This window comes from Meleagris gallopavo, chromosome 4 (assembly GCF_905368555.1).
Source record: "Meleagris gallopavo chromosome 4, MGAL_WU_HG_1.1, whole genome shotgun sequence".
NCBI lineage: Eukaryota > Metazoa > Chordata > Aves > Galliformes > Phasianidae > Meleagris > Meleagris gallopavo.
This window is the reverse complement of record NC_139407.1, coordinates 27,999,088-28,023,018: the sequence shown is the minus strand read 5'-3', so window position 1 is coordinate 28,023,018 and position 23,931 is coordinate 27,999,088. Positions and strand designations below refer to the sequence as shown.

At 40.3% G+C, this 23,931-nt stretch overlaps 1 protein-coding gene across 7 annotated transcripts in view; it reads right to left on the bottom strand.

Annotated features, from left to right (window-relative positions):
- ADGRL3 (adhesion G protein-coupled receptor L3) overlaps positions 1 to 23,931 on the bottom strand; it is a 490,337-nt gene that overhangs the window by 261,849 nt on the left and 204,557 nt on the right. For all 7 annotated transcript variants that reach the window (XM_085222627.1, XM_085222629.1, XM_085222628.1 and 4 more), the window contains exon 4: positions 1,841 to 2,054. In XM_085222627.1, coding sequence (XP_085078753.1) covers positions 1,841 to 2,054 — 214 coding nt within the window. The remainder of the gene's footprint in view (positions 1 to 1,840; positions 2,055 to 23,931) is intronic.

Genomic DNA, 23,931 nt, shown 5'->3' with positions numbered 1-23,931 from the left:
GCAAAAGGAGCTATCACCCTTTCCTGAGGCTCCTCACTGACACACAGAATCAAATATGGATTTTAATATTCAGTCAGCAGGGATTCCCATTTCCCTGACAAGAAACGTCCCCTCTCAGTGACCATCCTCCATAGTAATCCCTCTCTGCTCAGATGGGAAAAGAGATGCTTTGCCCTAGAGAAGTACTTCCCTGCTAACTCTCTGCAAAGCAGTTCAAGCCTGCAGTGACAGCATGAGAAGCTGAGTAACCAAAGTGAATTTTCATCACACAACATGATTACGTGCCCTCTCTGACCAAGAGGCTAATGCTTATTGTAGTCTTGCTACACCTGGGAACTGACCAGGAGATTGCAGAGCTCTTCACATGGCTAGGAAGGTAGCATCTGGAGAATGCTACCACATATATAAAAAAATATTAATACATTGTAATGGCTCACAAAGGGGATGACATGGTTTTATTCTGCCGATGCGAAGAGGATTAAGGGTTTCTGCTTGAAGCCACTAACAACTCGAACAGGAGAATTAAAGTAATTCCACTAAAACCATGCTGAATCCAAGGGACTCGATGATGTTACGTTGTTACCCTCACACTTATTTTGAAAAAGCAACCAGCATAACCCCACAAAAAAGACTTCAAGCAGCTAAGCAGGGAGGTCCGAGTTATAGAAGTGCCAAGCAGAGCTTGCTTATAGGAGCCTTTTGCAGCAACTCAGAATCCAAATCTTTGACATGGAACAACTCTGAAGGGACTTCACAAATATCCATTAGTATGTCAAATACAAATGAAATCTACACTTTCTTTTCTGCTGCTTACACAACTCCATTTTTAGGGCAAAGAGTCTTACAGCAAACAATAGCAAGAGACTCCATTAAAATCCTGTACAGCTTTAGCCATTAGGTCACCATACAAACACCACTGCCATGCCTTCAATTAGCAACACTTTGCCTATGTCGATACTATTATTAATATCCTAAAACACTCATTTATATTACTATTTAATTAATAGTAAAATGTACCAAGTAATTATTCATGTGTAGTTATATTAAGAGAAACACACTGAATGTGATTAAATGTCAAGAGCTGTGACTTACAAATCCTTCCCACGCCAATTCTTATGCCAAAAAAATATCTGGAAAAATTCAGCAACACTTAAAGTCGTTCCAGAACGAGGATACCTATAGGTTGAAATAATCTGTTTGGCCCTGGCTCTGCAGTACAAGAACCTGCCCACGTGCAATGCACCTCAGCTGCCATTTCCAGATGCAATGTTAGCACTTAACAGCAGTGGTGATTGTACAGGAAGTTAGCAAGTCATCTGCAAAAGCAACAATCCTGGAGGAGTTCCTGACTATGAATTCAGATCCTGTCCGACACTAAGCCTGGCAACTTGGAGAATGATAGGAACTTTTCTTTGTACTTTGAAAAATAAAAATGTTATTGAGAAAACACAGTGTTTATCGCCAAACGGAGATTACTGGTTATCTGTATAAGCAGAGCATCAAAGAAAGAGGGTGCATTTCAGAAAGGCTTCATTTATATATTCACATAAAGAACATTGATATTTAGGTATTGCAGAGGTAAAACTGAGACTCAGAGGGTATCAAGATAGCTGATTAGCAGTACTTATTGCAAATGTTATTTATATTGTGTGATCCTAGCTCACTCTGCTAAATCACAGTTTATCAACGACAGCTGTAATTCTGTGCACATTCATAGAGACTAAGTACCTGCATTTTCTCACGCAAACATACAAACAAACTGATGTGTACATACCGGATTAAAAAAAAAAAAAAAACAACAAAAAAACAGCTAGCAAACAAAGAATATTAAATACTATACCTTTGAGTCATAATCTTATAGGCATCTGGCAGATAACAGCGGATATTCTCCATCTGAGCAGGATCAGAGTCACAGATTTTATCATCAGTCCTCCCGTAGTTGGCACTTTCAATCATGATAACATCTGTTCCCGGGCAGCGAAGCTCTATGGGGTAACTCTCACAGGACAGTTCCCTTCGGACCACAGCCATGGGGACCGGGGCACGGCTGAAAGCTGCAAGGATTAACACAGAAACATAGTAAACATTTACTATTCCACAGTGAGACAAGGATTAAAAGCAGAATGATTTTAGCAGCAGTTTTTATCCATATGCCACATACTGAAATCTACTTTGGTATCCTTCAGATATGGCCTGCTGAAACAAAACCTGGAGAAACTGCTTCTCTGCTCAGCTACTTGATTTTCTCATCACTAAAACAGCAAATGATCCCTTTTGTAAAGGGCTGTAGAAATCCCCTATCGATGGAGGTAAATAGCAACTACAGTGTTGTTATTACTTCTGTTCTCCACGTGAAAAGCTAGGTGACTTTGATCCATAAAATTACAGCCCTGCATTGTAGCTGATCAGGCGGGAGAAACTTTCCACCAATGAGGCATCCAAGCACCAGGATCCCACCTGCTCAGTGTGACTGCATGTAATGACATCTGCATTGTCCCTAGTCCTTAGAAAGCACATGCCTAATGTCTTTCACCACAGTCTGCAGTGTGCCAGGGGCGGGCCTGTGGGTTCTGGCAACCATCCTGAAGTTTGAGCCCTGCAGTGATATTTTTCATGGAAATGCCAGTGCGTGTGAAACTCGGTGATTAAAGTTTCAGTCTTGGCTTTTCTTTGGATCTGTCTGAATGTTTGAGACTGCCACACACTTGTGAAGTTCATTCAAACAGCCTTCAGAAATCTTACTTGTTTTAAAAGAAATGTTGGCTACAGGTTGCTAATTAGAGAAGAAATATGCTTTGAGATACCTTGAAAACAAAGCCCAAAGAATTAGCAAGCAAACTCGCATGACAAGAAGAAATAATACTTCCCATCTCCACAGTCTCTTTGATCTAAAGATCACCAACATCCTAACATGAATACAAGAACCTGCCAAATACCTATTGTGAAGTAGCTACGTGTGGTTGCTCTTGTTTGGGCCATAGAAGGGTTACATGGCTTCAGAAGATCTCACAGGAAACCCACAGTGACATTAGGAGCCAACTATTTGTTTTCCAGCCGAGTGTATTCGCCACGAACTGAAACAAAAGCCAACTATGCTTCCTAATTCCTTGAGAATGAAAAACTTACAAAGGTTTCCAGCTGTAGGGACTATATGCTATTTTGGCTTGATACCGTACTACACTTGTTCCAATCACAAAACTCTGCATCACATATAAACCTGTATTCATGTAAAGGCCACAGAACAATCAAGGGGAAGGCATAACCCTGACTGTAACAGACCCAGGTGCCATCCAACACTAAACATCCTCAAACAACTCAATTGCACCTCAACCCTATTACAAAAACACCACAACACACTCCCAAAAGAAAAAATCCTTCCCAGGCGCAGCTGTCTTTTTCCATAAAGCTTCCACATGGTGCACACACTCCATATTTCCTCACGGAAAAAGAGCACACTGATGTTCCTCTGTATACCCCTCAGCAGTATCAAGGCTGCCTCTGTCTGTCTGTCTGCAGGCAGCAATCCAATACATTACATTAACTTCTGTACAGCATTCTATTATTGTCAATTGTCTCATTTAGATATGCATTACAGGACAGAGAAACATTTCCATTTCTGTAAATTTGCAGGGATAAACCAGTGATGTGCTAGGGTTGTGGACTAACTGCCAAACTCCTGAGACAGACATACATTTATTCTTCAATAATAGCTTCTCCAATTACCATAGCTTTAGGGTTTGTATCATGTAAGATGTGCTTCTTCCCTGCGATTAGACTAATAGTTTTGCCCTAGTCTCCTATTGCACCATACATCTGTTCAATGCAGTAAACTCTTCATGCAACCAGATTCTCTTGTTTCAGAAAGAGGGCAAGAGAATAAGCACAAGCCCCCAGGATGAAATACCTCATCTTTGCCCTTATGTTCCCAAATAGCTATGAGATGCACGGAAGAAGAATAGGACACGGAGGTATAGACAAGACTTGAACAAAGAAAAAAGCCCAATAAAGTCAAAGTTAGCAAAGCCCAGAGATTTTAGCCAGACATTCAAATAACACAATGAAGTTTCAAGTCTGCTGGAAAGGATCTGTTTGTAGAAATCCTTAGCAGCCCCCTGCTATGTGAAACATCAGGCTTGATGGCAACAGCGAAAAGTTTTATTTTCCTCTATTAGCTTCAGTGTTCACAGGTCCATCGCAGGCCAGAAAATTTCAGATGTGATGTTGGTTTTGGAAAGGGCTGCAGAGAGCTCTTTTTTCAAGAGTCTTCTGTACTAAACCTGGCAGATTGGCAGTATAGGAGACAGGTGGTTTCTAGCAGTTTTTGGCAGAATGCTGGAGCCAAGTGCACTCCCTCCTACTGCCATGTGCTTAGATGACTCTCATTAATTGCCAAAAAAATGGCAAAATGAGGTCTATGCAGTCAAAATTAGCTGTCTGGGGCTATACTCTGGTCAGTTTCTTGGGTAATTTGGATACTTTTCTCCAGTAGGACAACTGTCATTTATACTTTATGCAAAAGAAAAGGTTGGAAAACAGCCGCTTGCTTCAATGTTTGGATTGTGGATGTGTCTACAGACTACAGTAACTGCAAAGATAGATGCTAAAAATGTTTTACTTTTGCAGTTGTTGCTATATGAAACAAAACTCAAACCTCTGACCCATATGCTTCAGAAAATAAATTTTTGCTGCGAATTCCTATGCATTTTTTGCTATAACTGTTCTATATTGTCAAGGCAGGTAAGCACTAAACATGATGCCTGAGGAAAACCCTATTTAAAAGTCACAGAAATTAACTGACTGGGAATTAGCTTGTCGAAACCTGATGTATTTGTCAACAGAAATCCTGTAAATACGCAGCTAATCTTAATTCTCATGTTTTGTGGAAATAGGACATTAGAAGCTGCAACTAGAAATATGGTTTTATTAAAACAGAAGTTTTTCTGAGAATGAAGACAGCATCCTAATCACACAGCAAATCTATCAATAAGAAAGATGTAGTACTTCAGGCTCCAAGTGGAGGATTTTAGAGTTTATATGAAAGTACAGAGGTTAATAAATGCTGTTAGGCATGTTTCTCCGCCAGATGTGAGAGGACATTTCTTGCATATTCTATATATACATGAGACTTTATGGCATTGATCTACTGAAAAAGCATGAATAACAATCCCCAATGAACTATCTCATAGAATCACAGAATGGCCAGGGTTGGAAGGGACCTCATGGATAATGAATCTCCAACTCCCTTGCCACAGGCAGGGCCACCAACTTCCACATTTAATACTAGACCAGGCTGCCCAGGGCCCCACCCAATCTGGCCTTGTGACAAAAAAAAAACAAAAAAACAAAAAAACAAACAACTTCTTGCATTCTATTTTCCATTAAAGAATGCCTGAACTGATAAAAACACTTCTGGATTAATTCACTCTGTACTAGAATTCACCCTTTTGGTTCTTACTTTTGGTTCTTACAGTCACCTAGTCACTTGCCATCAGAAGGACAGCTTTCACTTACAGACACTTCACTGTGATACCATGGAGTCAACAGTTATTTCTTGGGCCTATGGCATAAAATAAATGCGACACCCTGGACAAACTGTTTGGATCAGGAATTAGGAATAACTGAAGAGCACAAAACATTATGATAGGAGAAAGCAATGGTGTGTGTTTTCCATCCTGCCACCCTCCATCAGTTGAGCTGCTCTACATGGCTTTTTTCTATCCTAATACCTGCAATAAACACTCCCAAAAGACATTAGAGATTGGCTGTTTATCTCCTTCATGAACACATTTGTCAACACTGTACCCCTATACAATAATCTTACTTTATCATTTTTACTGGTTTTCCTGAGAGGAGTAAATTATTATTATTTTTTGCTACTTGCTAAGAAATAAGATAGAGAAAAGCCCATCTGTGAAATACACAGCACAATTATATTAGTTCATTAATACACTTCTCTCTCCTTTGAGCAGCTCCCTATCTTTGCAGTCTCTCACTGAGCTCCTTATTTAATCTCCTAAATAAGTGACCTAATTGTTGGCTGGAAGTCAAGAAGAGCTGATGGCTGCCCACTACTTTGGAAACCAGGTGCCCTTCTGCAGTATCCTATGTGCAGATATATATCTAAATAAGGACAGCTGAACTTAAAAATTTTGAAAAACACTGTTTTTAACATTTAAACATGTGCCAACTCGATCTTTGCAAGTATGGTCATTCACTGGAAAACTCCACTCCAGAGCTTATAAAAGGTAAAATCAGATCAGAAGAAGAAACAGCCACAGAGAGCCACAGGATTTTATCTGGGCAATTTAGAACTTCTTTGTCTTTGCTAATTTCATGAGCTTGAGAATTAAGTCATCAAAATCTTGTGCTTCTTTCCCTCTTGCTTTTGACCTCAGAACATAATTGCCTCTTGTCATGCCTGCAGGGCATGGGCTTGCAGTTATCACTGTATGTTTAATCAAAATGCTGAAATAGCCTTTAAATTACGAGTCCCCTTGGCTGTCAAAGACTTGTTGAGCTATGTTGCATTTGGAAGCACGATGGTAGTAGGTCACTTTTAAAAGAAAACGGTGGGATGATGTTTTTAATTAGGTATTATATGCATTTTTCCCAAATAAATGTTTTTCTGGCTCAGAATTTTCAGAGTGAAATTTAAGTGTGTATTTAAGTTCTGCAAAACAAAAAGCTGAAAATGTAGAGATAATTATTTTTACAAGCACTGTGCAGGATTTGGTCTGCCTAGCAAAACACCTGACTTACTGCTCCCAAAGGCAAACGCAGCATGCCAAGGGAAAAGGTTTCCTACTGGTTTGGAGAAATGCCTCTGTGTCTGTAATTTCACAGTACTTAATATTCCCACCATTCATCTTGATTCTGCAGAAATAAATATATATAAACCTACCTCTGGAATGGGTACAGACTGAACCCATTCAAGTCAATAGGCCTTATATGACTGTTGCTCCCTAAAGAGAAGCACACTCTTAAATGTTCTTCTAAATCAGGGTGCCACTTTTTCTATTAAGACATAAAGCAGCATTACTGCATTCACTTGCAGCATGCAAACACAGCTCACTATTTCTTCTCTTCCTTAATCCAAATTACATCTGGCCTCTGATCTCAAGAACAACATTAGTAGCAAACAAAAACTCAGGTTGAGATAGTGACAACAAACATTTCTCCCATTAATACTGTGTTCATTCCTCTAATCTTTTCATGCTCACAAATATTAGTTTAGTTCTGACAAGCTTAAAAATACTGGTTGGTCCAAAGTTCTTGGAAAACTTGTGCTTGGAATACAAATACAGAAATACTCTTCTCTTTCTCTCACTTTTTCTGTGTCCAGCGACAACAAATTAAACAGCAAAGAGTTCTGCATCTTTTCTACAGGGATAGGGTAAGGACAGCCTTTCTTCCACTCCCAGCCTGCAGAGGGGTTAAAGGTGCATCCTACAGACAAAGCCTGGTGCCAACTCATCACAGCAAATGCTTCCAACATCCATTTCCAGCTTCTCCAGGGAGGAAAGGAAGACTGAGTACAGACAGCATGGCCAAATGGTTGGAGACACTGACTGTATAAGGCTGGAGCCTGACAGTCCCCCACTCTTTGTTGATTGCTGTCCAGTTTCTAAAAATGGGAAAACTACCTGAAATCCTCCATTAAGCACTTGAATACCTACTAGAAAAAGGAAGGGGAGAACTGGATATAATCCCCAGAAGGTGAAGAATGTAGCTTCAGTCTGTGTTTCCATCTACATATCAAATATCCCCAGGCTACTTGGGGCTTTCTTATTTCACAGAAGATATCAAGAACAGTTTACAACTTTCCTTTGTGCTTCTTTATCAGAAGTAGTGCCAACACACCACTCTGCAAACAATCAACTAGGAACAGCCCTTGCAAACTGCAAAAGCAAACCCTCAGCAGTGGAATGCAGCACACAAAACGAATGAAAGAGAAACGCAGTAGTGTAGAACAATCCAGCAGAGACAAATAAAAAAAACAAGAAAAAAAAAAAAACACATGCAAAAAACAACTCCCGTATATTCTATGTGGCATTTCAGGTCAAATATCTCATGGTTCCATAATTTACTTAATCTACCTTTACTGTAACATTCACGTGGCATCACTAGAGATTTGCTCCCAGGTTATATGAGTGAAATTACAGCAAGTGTTTGGCAGCAAGCTTACATTCGGCATACTCCCCCATGATGCAGAGGGGACACAGGAGAAAGGTGTAGTAAACATTTCTGCATGGGCTGCCAAAAACACAGAGTCCAACTTCCAGAGCGATGCAGCCATGGATATTGACAGGAGCACAATGAAAATTTGGCTAAGCCCAAACAGCCTTTGTCCCCAGGCAGGTATCCTTCATTTTCATGGGAACTCTGCCTGTATTTCTAGGTGCCCCAAGAGTCAGAATAGCCAGGACAGGCAGAATTTCTACTACCCATGGGATGCCCACAGACAGCAGCCTGAGAGTTAAGCACCAGACAAGATACATCCTGGGTTACTTCTGCTCATACTTCATATCACTGACTGTCCTTATCTCCTCTCTTTACTGGGCTCAACTGGTAAATACTCTGCTTCTCCCCTTTACTTTCCCACACCTCAGTTTGGGCAGAAGCTTTTCTCAAAAATGGAAAATTTGCACATCTTGGACAAAGAGGAATGGTGGAAGATCAGCAGAAAGAGGAAAGAACTGTGGATGAACTTGCAAGCGGGTGACATCTCAATAGCAGGCTAGGAATGAGAAGACCACAAAGGATGGATGTTCAAAAAGGAAAATTGCTGGCAATGCTGTGCATCATTATGAAGCATGATGAGGAAATGAGGTTAGGTGATGGAAAGCAAGATCACAGTCACCACATGGCAACTACACTGTGCTTCAGCTGCTGATACTTTGCCCAAACTGATGTTCACCGGGCCTTTTCATGAGGCAGGTCAGCTCAGTTTCATCAAGATACTAAACCAGCGTTTAAATTAATAAAAATAAAAATAAATTCCTGTCAGGCTATAGAATGTATCAGCTCACCAAAGGTTAGCTAAGGTCATAGAAAAGAATCAAAACATTTTAGGAGGAAGGAAACAAGGTTGAATTTAACGTGCTGTTCAAAAAAAGTGACAACCTACCTTCAAATCAGAGGTCAGAAGCACAGACCCAGCCTGAGTTAAAGGCCACTTAACTGAATTTAATTAAAGTAGAAACAACAAGTTGAGAACAACAGACAAAAGACATCCTGCCTTCAAGAGGATAGCCCAATGCAAGTATATTAATATTCAGGCCTCATAAATGGGAAAAATCTGTACCCAAGTACCTCCTCCCTTGCAGTGGATCGTCTCATTTGTATTAAAAGACACATACAAGAAGGCACTCCAATAAAATTGCTCTTTAAATGCACAGTCTTCCTTAGAGTTAATTAACTTTCAAATTTAAGAAAACTGTGAAATGGTAGGGTAAGAATCTGTGCCTAAAGTTCTGCACTGAAGTACAGAAGATGTATAAACAACTCTCATGCTACTTTCACCCTCCAGCCTAACAGGGACATCAGTTAAATATCAGGTTTTCACATCCTGCTAAACATTCAGACACTAGAGAACTCAATAACTTAAATAAAAGAAATTTTCAGTTCTGTGCAGCAGTAACCAGCCCCTTTTTTTGAAAGAAAAAAAAAATACCAAATCCACATGTCATAACCCACATTAGGGCCATCTACTACTTACTCAATTCAAAATTACTGCTGTTACAATAGACACTTAGCTGTCTCCAAAAAAGAGGGAAGCTTTGACTTTGACATTGCCAAACAACCTTGAAGTCTCTAAATTTAATGCAGCACAAATTAATGTGGTGAAGCCAGTAGAATTTGAGTAATAACAAAATTCACCTCATTTTAAATTACTCCACTGTAGCTTTTTATTATAGCCATTAGTAAGGTTAATTTTTTAATCTGAGATAAAAACTTTTATAAACCACCATGGAAAGTATCTCAAGGCAGTGAGATAAATGAGTACCAAGGGCTTACCCTCTCAAGAAAAATGAGTATGTTTATCATTTTCAGGCTTCCTATTAAATCCAAAGTTCATCTGACACCTTATTTTATTATTGTTTCTATTTAAAATACCAGCTGAAATTCTTACCCCTACTAAAATAATCTAAATCTGGAATAACTTCCATGAGCAAATAACTTTCAGTGATCAGGATAGAGATAAGGAGAAGGAGGCTCTCAAAACTGTCCTGGAGGTTGGCTGCGTGCAAAAGAGCTTACTTCTCATTTATATCCCATTGCAACGACAGAAAAAAAACAAGTCCCATATTCAGGAACAGATCCAGTGAAGTCATCAGGCAGAAATCCTTTTCAGGCAGAGGCAAATCAGATGGATTGGATGTATTTGGGGTTTTGCTGAAACAGTCTGACCTGCAAATAATATACTCCTACCAAGTAACATCTCAAAGTTAAAGTTTAATTTTGATTTACAGTTCCCTGAATAGTCTCTGAAGGGGAACGTTAAAGCTCTTGTAGAAATATCTGCATTATTAAAGAAACGATGAACAGCAGAGTGAGGACTACTTTGTGGTGTTTATGGACTTACTTACCAGTGCAGTAAATCTATTTTTAAGTTCGTATTGCCCAGAAAGGAGAGCTTTGTGAAATCTGAAGAGCTGTCTGGAAAGAAGGGATGGTATCTAAAGGGAAGAATTTCTCTGTGAGGATGGTATCTAAAGGGAAGAATTTCTCTGTGAGTAGAGAGACTGTCATTCAAATACCCATAAATTTGGGGTTTCAAACATTGAACAGTTAAACAATTACTTCACATCACAGAAGGTCATGAATGACTCCTGGAGAGTTAATTTTACAAGAAATTACCAAGAACTTGAAGGCTAGCCATCTCCAGCAAGTAATATTGATAAACTGTAGATTGTTAAATAAATGACATTTTTCTTCATGCTTTAGACTTCACAGCTCCTTAGAGCCTCTTCCATAAATAGCAACAGAGAATTCTTTTCCACTAGCCGTAACTCTGTAAAAGTTTTATAAAGTCTAAGACTGTTTTGAGATCTTGCCTTCTTCCAGAATCATAGTTCATCATAGGTTTCATATATGTATGTATATAAAATATGCACATACATGTAGAAATACATAAGCACACTTCTATAAATATGTGATTTATATATAACAGGCAAACTATAAAGCATAAATGGCAAGATGCAATTTGGGGTCCCCTATTCAGCACACCAAAAGGTCACTGGCTTTTAGAAACTATTGGGTACTTGTCAGCAAGTGCTGTGACTAATCTACAAAGGCAACCTGTCCTCAGCTGCTGGATAGGGATTTCCAAAGTATGACATCTATTAGCTCTGTCTCAGAAGGTAAGAGAGGCAGGAGATCCAAGATCCTTTTTACTGGTACACTAACGAGAATTAACAAGCAGGCTTTTTCAAGCCATTCTCCATGGCCCTCTCAATCTCGAAGTCTCACTTAATCAAGTCTGCAGCCTAACTCCCTTCTGACTTTCAAAGACCAAGGGTTTCACCCAAATATTTTAGCATCAAAAAAAAAAACTTTGAAGAAATGTACATATTTGTCTGAGTAGTGGCCATCTTTATCTGCTTCCATCAATCTTACAAATACAAAACAGAATTAAATCTGGGGAAACAGCTGAAACATACATGCTTGCTCCAGGTGGAAATATATTCCAAGTAAAAACAGATTTTCAGGGAAATCACATATTTTTACCCACAGATACACATTTTCCTCAATGGAAGATAGCAAAACATTAAAACTAATGAGTTATCTACACGAAATAGTTCACTTGCTAGGAAGCAAAACCAAAACCCTAAGTTAATAGGGTTTCCTACTGCACCCACCTGCTCACAGCAAATACTGTGGTTAAACACTTTTTCCCTAATGTATCCTGTGTGGATATTGGTCTGTAAGCACTGCATAAATACATATGTGTATGTACAGTACCTGTACACACAGTGTGCTCACCTCAGGATGAGCCAGAGAAAACTGAAATAATGCTTACCTGTAGACTCCCAAACTGCTCTGAACAGATCAACCGCTCCCAAAAGAGCGAGATGAACAGCTCTACAAAAAATCCAAGAGCCCCTAGGCAAGGAGGTGATGTCTGTCCTGCAGTACTGCCATGACTGCCAAGCATGAGTCAAGTCAGAGGCACTGTGCTCAGTAAGAAGCAATGCAGCACCAGTTAGAACTTGTGGAGTTTATGAGGCCCTGTTTTATGAAAGCCCCCACAGCTCTGGATATAATGATTTATGTCTCATCCTGTGGGAAAGCACGGGGCTCTGCCACAAGCCAAGACACTCGCACACAACTGAACCATAGCAGGACTGCACTACAAAAGGCATTTAATCTAAAATAAGAGAGGAGGATATACATGCAGATTAGAGACAGGAGCTACAGTAGCACAGAAAGGGATGACCATGCAGCACAGATAATGAACAGATGCAGATATTACACTTGAAGGCACAATGCTTACAAGTTCAATGAAAATATGGTTGAAGAAAATCTAACTTGGTTTAGGAAAAACACAGTGCAACCGGCTATGATGGATAGAAGACTTTTTCTCTAAACATATTCACTAATTGTGCTTCAAATTCTCATCCTCCAAGAGCTCTACCTTAAATTGTTCGCTGATCTCTCTGTCAATGAAAGAGGAAAGTAACTACCCAACAAAACAAGACAGATATCAGAGCTAGTGGCAAAGGATAGTTTTCAACAAGATAGCCAATGAATGATTCCATCCCTACAAATGAATCCATGCCCCTGCAAATACTGTGTCAGAAAAAAACAGGCTTTTTCAACCCCCTGATAAGATGAAGTCTCTGGGACAGAAAAGGGGATGCAAATGAGACTGGGATGTGGCCATCTATAGGGTGAGAGTTCCCAGGACTCGAGCCCAGGGTCAGAGGACGCTCCAGGAAAGTGAGGTGCAGGCACAACAATCAACTCGAAGCTAAGCTACCAAATATTTCTGCATTGTACATGTCAAGATTCCCTGAAGGATTCCTCTGAGCTGAAAAAGCACCATGGAAAAGTTTTCATCAAATTGTTTCTAGGAGATTATTAGTTAATTTACAATGTAATTATGTTACAGTACATTTAAGAGTACTTTCTAAATAGAAGAGGATTTTTATCTAACAAAGGATCCATTTCAAGCACTTTTTCCTGTACCTTTAATATCCATTTCCTTCTGTGCCTATTTCAAGCATTGTTCTTCTGGAGTTATTTATACTTAACATCCAGAAATTTCTTCGTCTTCTCTGAATAAAATTGTCGCATATTTCCATCAACTTGTTGTGTCAATCTTACTCAAGAAAAGCATTCTGCTATCACTGTCCTCCAAGTATACTGCTGGAGTACGAGGAAAATGAAACCAGACTTTTTTAGTTTTGGTTCTTCTGTGCCCCCTATTATTCCATAATAAAGCAACTTAAAAATGCTCCTGCAGCAACGCTCTGCAGAGGTATGGTTACAAAAATGTTTTGCAAGGGATGCAGGAAACTACCTGGGCAAAATACCACAGGGTCACAGAGGAAGTCTGCTGCTGAGCTCATTCTTTCTGAAGAACAGTTTTCAAAGCAGGGGAACATGGGCTCTATCTGCTTTTGGGTGAAGGTGTTAGCACAGAGGATGTTGTGCTGCGCATAACCCCCAGCTCAAATGAGGAATGGAGAAAAGCACCTCCTAAACCTGTCTCTAATTTTTTCATTGCATTACTATCAGATAAGTATATGCTGGAAGTTTCATATCATGACTGATAAAGCTAATAACGTATTGATGCCTATTTTTGCACTAAGAATGATAAGAAAATTTTACAGCAAGATTGTCTCAGGCTAATTTCGTACAGGATCCTGTTCCTATATTTAATGTTAGTTGAACATGAATAAAAGCAAACAAGAACTAAAAATAATAATAATAATAAATTATTATTATTATTTTTTTTAATCAAGATGCCTATGACCAAATAACCAAGAACCAATTTAACCAGGAAAGCAAAATTATCACAGTTCTGACTGGTAACATCTATATTTGGGGGATTTATCCAGAACAGCATCCCATAGATGAAAATATTTCAAGCAAAAATGAAGAAAAATTAAAATTTAACCATTCAAACTGTGGGCAGTAAATTGAGAAGTCCATTTCCTGGTGACACTCTACAATTATGAGAAAAAAACAACAACAACAAAAAAAAAAAAACAACTCTCCCCAAATCTATGGACAATCAGATTAGAAGAACTGTGCTTTTTAAACATTTTAAACAGCAGCAATATTTTTAAAACAATAAGGTGTATGTATCAAACACAGTCAGTTATCAAGAATGAAATCAACCCCCTAGAATTGTCCCATAACTCACTCAAATCTGTGTTTGGAAGGAAGCAAATAGATGTATTCATAACTCAAGAGCGATAAAGAAGTGCTTTTGGTGCTGATATTAGGAAAGATATAACAGCAAGTACTAAGACCAATATTTTTTTCATTTTACAGAATTAGATACCTTATATCGAAAAGTTTGTAGAAAAAAATAACACACGGACCTTTAGGAACCCCATGCTGGCTTTTCAACTTGATCTGGGATACTGGCACATTGCTGCTGGCAACCCTTAAAGAAATCAAGGTTATGAAAACAGAACATAGCTCCCAGCACACATAGAAAAAAATGCATTAGCTCTTGCTTCTCAAAAGGTAATGTGAACATAGAATTGTCATCCCAACTAAAGCTTTTCTGGAAGTTCAATAAGAACCTCATCACTCCAATATCATTCAACACGCTTCTTGATGATCTGAAAGAAAATAAACTCCAAGCTTGCCAAATTTGCAGTCAGCGCAAAAATTGATGAAATGCTAAGTAATGACATGGACCTTGTCGGTGGTGCAGACTGATCTGTATACTGTTTGAGCACATCGTGCTTTAACACAGACAAATACAAGCCCGTGTAGGAATACAAAAAGTGCTCATTATGTCAGACCACAGCCTAGCAAGCAGCCACTCTGAAACAAGACTGTTCTCGTGATTGATAAGCATTTGAACACCACAGAGCGGCTCCAAAGGGCAAACATGATCTCCGCAAGTATTAGGAGATGAATAACAAGGAGAAGTGGGAAGATGAAATTGCCATGCATGCAGTTGTAAGGAGACCAGTACTGGAACATGTACCTTGTGGTGTCTGTACTTCAAAAAGATTGTCAGAAAGTTTGACAGGGCATGTAAAAGAATTTAAAATACATATATATATATTTAAAAGTAGTGTCTAAAAAACAAGCTTTACAGTGAGACACCAAAGGAGCTCAGTCTGTTTGACTAGTCCGCAAAAGAATCCTTATAGCAGTGAGCCCTTCAGCAGAAAAAGGCAAGCAAGATGCAATAGATGGAAGCTGATGCTAGATAAATTCTGGTTAGAATTAATATTTTTAATAGTGTGAATAATTTAGCATGGAAGAGTTTACTTTGGTATTCAATGTATTTCTTATCAGCTAAAGCCGCTATAAACTGACTGGGCATTTTTCTGAAAGATACGTTACAGCTCAAGCAGAAGATGGGGGAGCCTGATTCACAAATCACTGGGTGAGATCTCTACTGTGCCAACAGCCTGGCTTGTTGATCATAATAGTCTCTTTGTATTTCAAAGATTTATGAAGATTTAGAAGAAAGAAAACAGGAAGAGAAAAGGACATGTGGCAGCATGGAACTCACTGAATTTATTATCTCAGTTTAAAAAAAATTAAAAATATCTCAGTCAGCTTTTATGCAGATACCTGCTGCGCTTATCCACGCAAAGAAGGTTTGTATCTTGCCTTTTTCTAAGGGTGGTGAATGGACAAAAACGTTCCAGGACAGCTTCTTTGAATTCCTAGGAATGAGAGACGCCAAGGAGGAGGAAGGGAATTGCTTAATGCAAACCAACAGATGGGATTTCAGTTAGAGGCTCCCTTTGTTTTCATAATGAACCATAATCTGTGTAATCTAAAACAGTTTTGATTTGTTGCAGTGAGACATAAAGACTAGCTATGGCACATGAATCCTTCTCTCAAGCATTCGTTTCCAAAGGTAGCTCTTTTCTGCTGAAGGCATACTGGACCCCAGACCAGGCAGCCAGAGTAAGTTCAAGATAGATGAAAGCATAGGTGAGGCACTAGTGCTTTCAGTAAGTCTGCCTGTGTTTGTTTTATTGGATGACCATATGGGAAGGCTAATTTAAATGTTATAGTATTGCAAAGCTCTCGGAGCTGGTCTCTAGGTTCTATAAGATAGATTAAATCTTAGAGATGAACATCATACAATATCAAATCAATGGCAGAGGACTCTATGGTCTTGGTACGGTGTTACTGGGATGGGCATTATTTCCAAAGTCCTACTGCCCAGGCCCCTTAAGTTCTCTCCGATGCAAAGGAAAGCAATTTAATGCTAAGGTAACAAAGCCAAAAAAAACTTCAGCTACCTGGAACCTGGAGATGCAGTGAGTGCTACATACATTGCTTACTATGTTGCCGTGGAGCAATATTTAGGTCTCAGCGATGTCAGACATCTACTTATATCCCCATAATGCTTTGCAATTTAAAACATTGACTCCTATTCATACATATTTCCCCATGTTATTTAAGTTTATCTTCATATTAAAAATAAATGGATTTAAAATGTAGGCAGCAATGCATATAAGCACTCTGCTTGAAAGACATACTTCACCTTTAAATAGCAGCAATCAATACACACAGTATATAACCTAAACAAATTTCTATTATGAATGCTTAATGGATATATGCTTTGGTCATTTTTATTACTAATATAGTATTGATTTACAGAATACATTACCACCTTAGGCACCGGGATCTGCTGGAGTCCTTGGACCCTGTGTACCATTTTAGTCAAAACAGGAGCTGAAAGTCAATAACCCATTTACCACCAGTGCAGACCCTCTATGGCGTTAGATATTTTAATGACAGCCTGACTCTCACAGAGCAATCATTTGTCTTACAGCGGCATTTATAAGTCATCATTATTAATGTAAAGTTATCCATGAGGTCTGTCTGCTTATCTTCCACACTTCTTCACTGCCAAAATGCTTTAGGAGTTGCAACAAGGAGGAGCACTTGCAGCCTAACCTTGTGGAACCCTCACTGGGCAGGGATGCTGTGAAATCAAAGCATCCACTTGGACTCTTTCACTCTGAATCAATGAGCAGTTTCTCTGCCTTTGTTGCCATTCACATCAGGGAGTGGTGACTGACTCCTGAAGCTGCCCAGGGGAAAGGGAACCAAGAAGCTTTCTTTGATACGAATGCTAATGACACCGGGCAGGGGAAAGATGATGTGCCACCACAAACAGACTGCAGAGAACTCACTGTTGCTACTTGGTTCATCTTCAGGGGTCTGCAGTAAGATAGGGACATAGTAAAATTGCCACACAAAATCCAACGTCTGTTTACTGCGTCAGGCAGAAAGAGCGGCAAGGAGGTAGTTACAGTTACCGTGGAGAAGCAATCCTATATTGTCAACTCACTGATGTATGTAACAAAAGCTGCAACAGCATCTCTGCATTCTTGGGATATTGTGCCCAGGGCAAATCAAGCTTGGTGCCAAAAGCCCAGCACTGAAATGGCAGAGATGCGGCATCACGAACATCGTGTGTCCTGCTGCTGTTCAGTGAGATTATTTCACAATCTAAAAATCAGCTGCTTCCAGAATAAATCGTAAGTAGTATATTGCTTTTCTGCTTTTAATATGTATTACGAGAGAGCTGAGAAACCTGCTGTTTGCAGAGAAAGGTCTGTGAGTGGAGACCCCACCCTGCCTCTCCCTATTTCTTCTTCTTTTTTTTTTTTTTTTTAATGGATAAGAGAACAAATCAATTAAATATATACAGAACAGGAATGCTTTGTCCCCCTTTTGGAGAAGAACAAACAACTGCCACAGAGACAAAGTAATCAGAAACACGCCTGAGAAAATAACAGCCGCAAAAGCAAAAGTCATATCAATTGCTTAGGCCTCTCTGCACACAGAAGTTAAGTGAGGTGAAGCGAAAAAGTTTAATTCACCGAACTGACTAAAATTAAACAAGCCATCAAAAAAGTGGGGATGAGCTCCTAAAAACCCAGTCGTAAAGCACAGTGAATACAGATTTCTCTCATCCTCTCTCCCTTTCCCTGCTCATTGCAAGGTTTTCACTCCACTCCTTGCTAAGCAGGGATGGTTCCCAAAAGGTGCCCTGCAGCAGCAGCCTCATCTGGAAGCTGGCACTTGCTGGCCCTTGCTCTAACAATGAGGCGACAACAGATCTCCAGTAGCCCACTGGGGGTCCCTGAGCACAACAGGAGCTTGAAGGCAAAACGCCGTGTTAGCAGCCATTTCTGCTTTTACCTTTTACCTTTATTTGTCAGTGACAAGAAAAAAAAAAAAAAAAGAAAAAAAAAGGCCAAATACAAAATTGTTTTGACAGACACCCATTAATGGATCTGCCACATGAAGTGGCAGCCTCCCCATGGCATGGTTTGAGTCCAGAACACTTATGATGGACAGTCACTCCCATTTTTGTGAACATGTTTACCAAACCACCATCTTTTCTCAGCGCAAGCAGAGCACAGCAAATCTGGTAAACTCAGAGTTTATTTCCATCTACCTTGTGTTGGGCAAGGATATGACAAAAAAACACGTTTCCAAAATTATAATCTCTCTATTAGTAGAATTATAAAAAAAAGTAGAATTATACAAAAAGCTGCCACAACTCCAGTAAACTTCAAAGCCGGAGGAAGAAGGCGCAGCGGTTGCTTTTATCAAATGTGTGATTCACCCAGATTCACACTGAACAAAGCAATCTGCAAGGCACACCAGAGCTGGAAAGTAATATTCAAGCCATATCTCCCTCTCTCATTTTTAAGTGCACAGACAAATCTGCTCCACTGTAGCATCTCCCAAACAAAACAAATACCTTGCAAAGATATTTCTGTATTTCTCCAAACGCTCTTAAAAACAACTAAACAAAATAAACAAACAAACAGAACCTTCAGGAGACATTTTCTTTTGGCCCAAGTGAAAAGCTTAGTTGGATCCCACACAGCAGAGGGCTTTTGTTTTTTGTTTCCTTCTCCTCAGTTGCTTTGGCAGAGAGATGCGGGGTAGAAATGAAAAGGGTGTAAGCTGTCAGTAGTCGGGCAAGCTCACCAAAGAGAATCAAGCCTAAGATTTGCATCATCCTTCCCTTTACGCGCACACAGACCTCTGCATTGCAATTCCTAGCGACTATCATCTGTGGCATCCTTGGGCTCCTGCCATGCAAATGCCTTCAACAAGAATCTCCTTCCTTGCCTGGAAGCCATTCCACCACAGACAAGTTCAGAAACACTGCAGTAACTTCCCAAGGTCAGAAAGCTGAGCAACTCACCCAGGTCAGCTTGCCATAGCCCAGAGCAATCGCTGGTTTTATCACCATTAAGGGAGCAGTGAATCTTTTCCCCTTGGCAACAACTTCTTTTCTGCATCCTCATTAGTCTTAGACTGGACCAACTCTTCAGTTTGCCAAAGGACTTTTGATGCTCTCTGGCACCCACCAAGGATGAGGTGGTTTCAAGAGATGCAATGCTCTTCACCAGCACTGGCATCACAAAAGTCACAGGAGCATAGCAAAGATGGAGAGAATAGGAGACAAGGCTGAGAGAAGGGGCTTATTTTTATCTTTATCATCTTCACCTTACCCTGCAGACATTCATTTCCTTCAGCTGCATCCTCATGTTACATTCAAATGCTGGACTGGGCCCAGATATCTGCTCTGCCTCCTTGCTCCAGGGTATCCTCCAGCATTGTCCTACAATTCCATCCATGCCCCGCCACAAATGGTATAGCTGTATGTCAGCTGCATGAACCTTCAGGCAAAAACCTCTCCTCTTGCATGGGCTTGTTATCACAACATGCTTGCATTGCCTGCTAACCACAGAGTGACTGCACTCTATCTCACCAACGCTAGGTCAGATTTCCCTGGGCTTATATTTTCCACTTAAATGTGTGGCTGGGATTACATAGCAGCTGGCTTGGCCACCCAGAACAAACTGAATGGGTTGCTGATTCACAACATAGCTGCAAATATGGCAGTCAGATGTTTGGCAATTTCTTCTAGCTCTGCGCATACACAGGGTAGATCTGTATCTCCTATGCTCTGAATTCCTGTAGTCTGTGTTTGCTCGTACCTTAGTCCTTCACTGGATCTTTTCTGTTCATCCATACTCTTCCCATTAACATACATGTAACATGTAGATTCCCTGCTAAAGGGTCTGCACCATCTCTAGAAATCCTGTGCCAGAGCTAGAGGGCTGACAGCTCTAACAGAATCAGCTCTGCCTTCTCTCTTAGTTCTGGAGTAAAAGAACTGCATGGCTCTGACTGGCATGAGGACACTTGTAAACCCCATTCAGCCTGGGGCAGCATCCCCAACAATAGCTTCCCTGTCATACACGAGAACAGAGGCCCTAGGGCAGGTTGGGAAGCAAATTTTATGGTTGCATCTTATCTTTACTTTCCAGAGAGTTCTGTGTACAGACTCGCATCTTCCTTTCCCTACTATTCCTTCCCTTGCAAGGGACTTTAGTTCAATGAGAAAGCTTTGCTGTGTGTTTGAAACTGTGCATAGAACTCTTTCATTTATTGTGATGGTGATAGTAGTTTTCTTTTCCTTTTAATTACACTCCCATGTCAATGCATGGTTGGCAAGCATCCTACTTTGAGCGGGAAATTGGGCTACAGATCTCCAGAAGTCCCTTCCAACCAGCACTGCTGTAATTCTTGCCTGCTGTAAGTCTCATTTGGCACCACCATATTTTACACTTCATAATCCTGAAAGTACCATATTCCTGAACTGTCGCTTTAAGAACAGAATTAACAAAGGTAGTTACAATACAGCGCATCCCTAGCCATGTTCACAGGCTGTCTCTCTCTTGCTTCTCCAGCGTGGTTTCCTTCCTCTCCACACCAAGGAGTTGCTATGGAGATTTCTTCAGAAACAATCAGAAAAACAGATACAAGAAATACAAAGCACTAAGGAGGGTATGGAAGAAACAGCTGTAAGGGCATAACATACCTTGCATCAAAAACGTATTTTCCCTAAATCTTCACCTAGTAATCTGCTGATAGAGAGCAGGTCCTTCAAACTTTCCTGCCCTGCAAGACCTGCCTTTGCTGTGAGATGGCAGCAGGGACCGATCTGCACTTCCCCATGCTGCTAAAAGCCAAACAGAACACCATCCTGTCTGCTCAAGCTGGGCAGAGCAGCCAGGCAGTGTATCCATGCACAGCTCCATGTTGTATAACGGAGATTGCTCCATTTACTATAGTCACACCAAGCTGGGGAAGCAGCCAGTGGCTAGGCGAACGTGTGGGTGGCACTACGCATGCCAGGCTGTTCTTTGTTAGGGCTTCTTCTGCATGGTAGCAAGTGTGTGATCACGTTCTAATGGTGAAAGCACTCCTATGTACTTACAGGAGCTGCCGTATGAATATGGCAAGTACAAAATGCTGGCACTCCTGTCAGAAGAGGCTGAAACACATCTTCCACAAATGTATGTGCTAGCTGGTTAATAGCTCTGGGTAGGCGTTCTTGTCATTTCGGTTTTAGATCTGTTTTGCTTCCAGCAAAGAGCTCCTGAAACCAACTGGTCACAACAATTAGACAGAAAAGGTCATAAGACCTTTTTTCCCCTTAGAGCAGTTGCAAATGCCTTTAGTCATCACTACTGGCTTTCAACACTTTCTCTGAGATGTCTATATAGTTCTCAATTGAAAAGAAACCTATGGGCAAGAGGGAAAGAATACAGCAAGAAAATAAAAGGAATAATGCAGAAAAAAACAACTTGGAACAAAATTTAGTGACAAATTACAACAGCAGACTCTGTTCTCAGCAGTACTGAGGGCTGCTAAATGATCCTGCAGTCATCTATCTCCAATACACTAAAAGGATGGAGAGAAACAAGGTCTAAAAAGAGATTAGAAAAAAATAAATGTACTTGTAACTACACAGACTGCTCCAGTTTTCCAGGTTATGCCTTATTTTAGCTCCTTAAAACAAATGACAGCACCTGATGGCTGTTCAGTGTTTTCAATTTCTCTCGATATTGACCTTGTTATCCTCACTTATTTCCAGTATATTTGTTTATAGAGCAACATAAGGACCTTAACCAGATTCTGAAGATGAATGCAGTCCCCGGTCAAGGCTATTTTACACACTTGTGTAGGCACAGTTTCCACACCGTTTGAGTGCATTTCTCAATTCCTTGCCTGTCATGTGATGGGAGGCAGAGTAGTGCTCTTGTCCTCACTTTATACATTAGGGCTGGAAGGGTGTATGGGCCAGACCATAAAGGAACAGTTGGAAGGACCAATACAAGCTAATGTATGACCAGTACAATGCTCACTCCCATCCTGCGCTTTCCTTCCAAGCCTTAGCTTTATGGTTCTATCAGCATCTCTGGTGGCTTCACCAGAGCAGCATGCAAGCTGCTACTCATTCCTACTCATCAACTACCCCATCAAGCTTCTCAACACATGGTAACAAGTCCTTGTAAAGAAAACCTGTGCAAGAGCAAGATTCTCAGCTAAATTGGTTTCACTAGCCAGTTTGGGCAAGAAAAGATAAAGCTGTACCTTCCCCTTGCCTCAAGACTGGTCAGAGCAAGGTTGCACTCTGCAGCAAGGTATGCTGACAAGGAGCCAACGTACATATGCTCCCAAGTGCAAACTCTTTTACTAAGCACTATCTCTCCCAAGCTTTCTCACACCAAGGAATTTCCTTGTTTTATGAAGCTTTATGGCTTTAACCCAGATCAGCTATTGACGTGCAGAAAGAGATGAGGCAATGCACCTCTGCAGAGGACACACAAGGCACAAAGAAACCTTCCTTGTTGCAGGAACAGCTGTATCCTGAGCTGAAGGTATAACAGCACACTTCATGTTTTCCTCAGTTGCAACAGGCCCATCCAAAAGTTCTCTTTTAGACTTCACTCGAAGGCTGCCTACTACAGAACACTCATTGGTGATAAGGATCAATGGAGAAGCTAAAGCCCTCCTTGTAATACACTGTGAAACGCTGAAGCAGCTTCTATCAGCTTGAAAATGAGACAGATATGTTTGAAATGTAAAACATCAGCAATGGTACAAAGAAGGCAGATAGGAAATGGTTGTTCAGTACTTCTCATACTACCATGCATAAGAGGCTCAAAATAAGGCTCAAATAAGCACAATGATGGTTTTCTGCATATAATAACCTTGTCAACTCACTGCCACAAGGCAATACAGAAGTCAAAGATGCTTAAGAAGAACCAGACAAACTCATGTAGCATAAGGTATGTCAGTGGCTTTAACACTGCAATCCATATGTTATCTCTGGATTAAGAAGTTTTTAAATCAGAAACAAGGACTGTATGCCACCACAGATGTGCTTTTATTCTGCTTTTCCTCTCACCTCCACCTACTGCTAACAACTGATGGAGCCAGTATCCATCTGAGCCACTGGGTTGAGAGGGCTTCAGCCTGACCCAGTATGGCTTTCTTTTGGTTCTCACTGCAGGAAAAAAAAAAGGAAGAGTAAGGCAGGAGGATACTAGAAATCACGCTAACATTTGTAAACAAAACCAAGTATGATTGTGAGAAAGAGGGGAAAATTAGAACTAATTAATGTAAGTCAAATTCCAGCCAGCTACTCAGCAGAGAAAAACCTTAAGTACATGTGTTCCCTTCCTCTTCTCTGCACCCCATTGCTCTATTAAACAAAGTATCATTATACCGATGTAAAAAGTTATTTTATACAGAAAAGATTTTCCAAGCTTCTGCTGGGTTAACACTGCTTTCCCTGAACTCTGTGTTAAAACTCCCATTGAGTTCAGTGATAGCACTGAAGGGAGGTAGCAACGGCAGCAGGGAAGAACACATCTTACATGC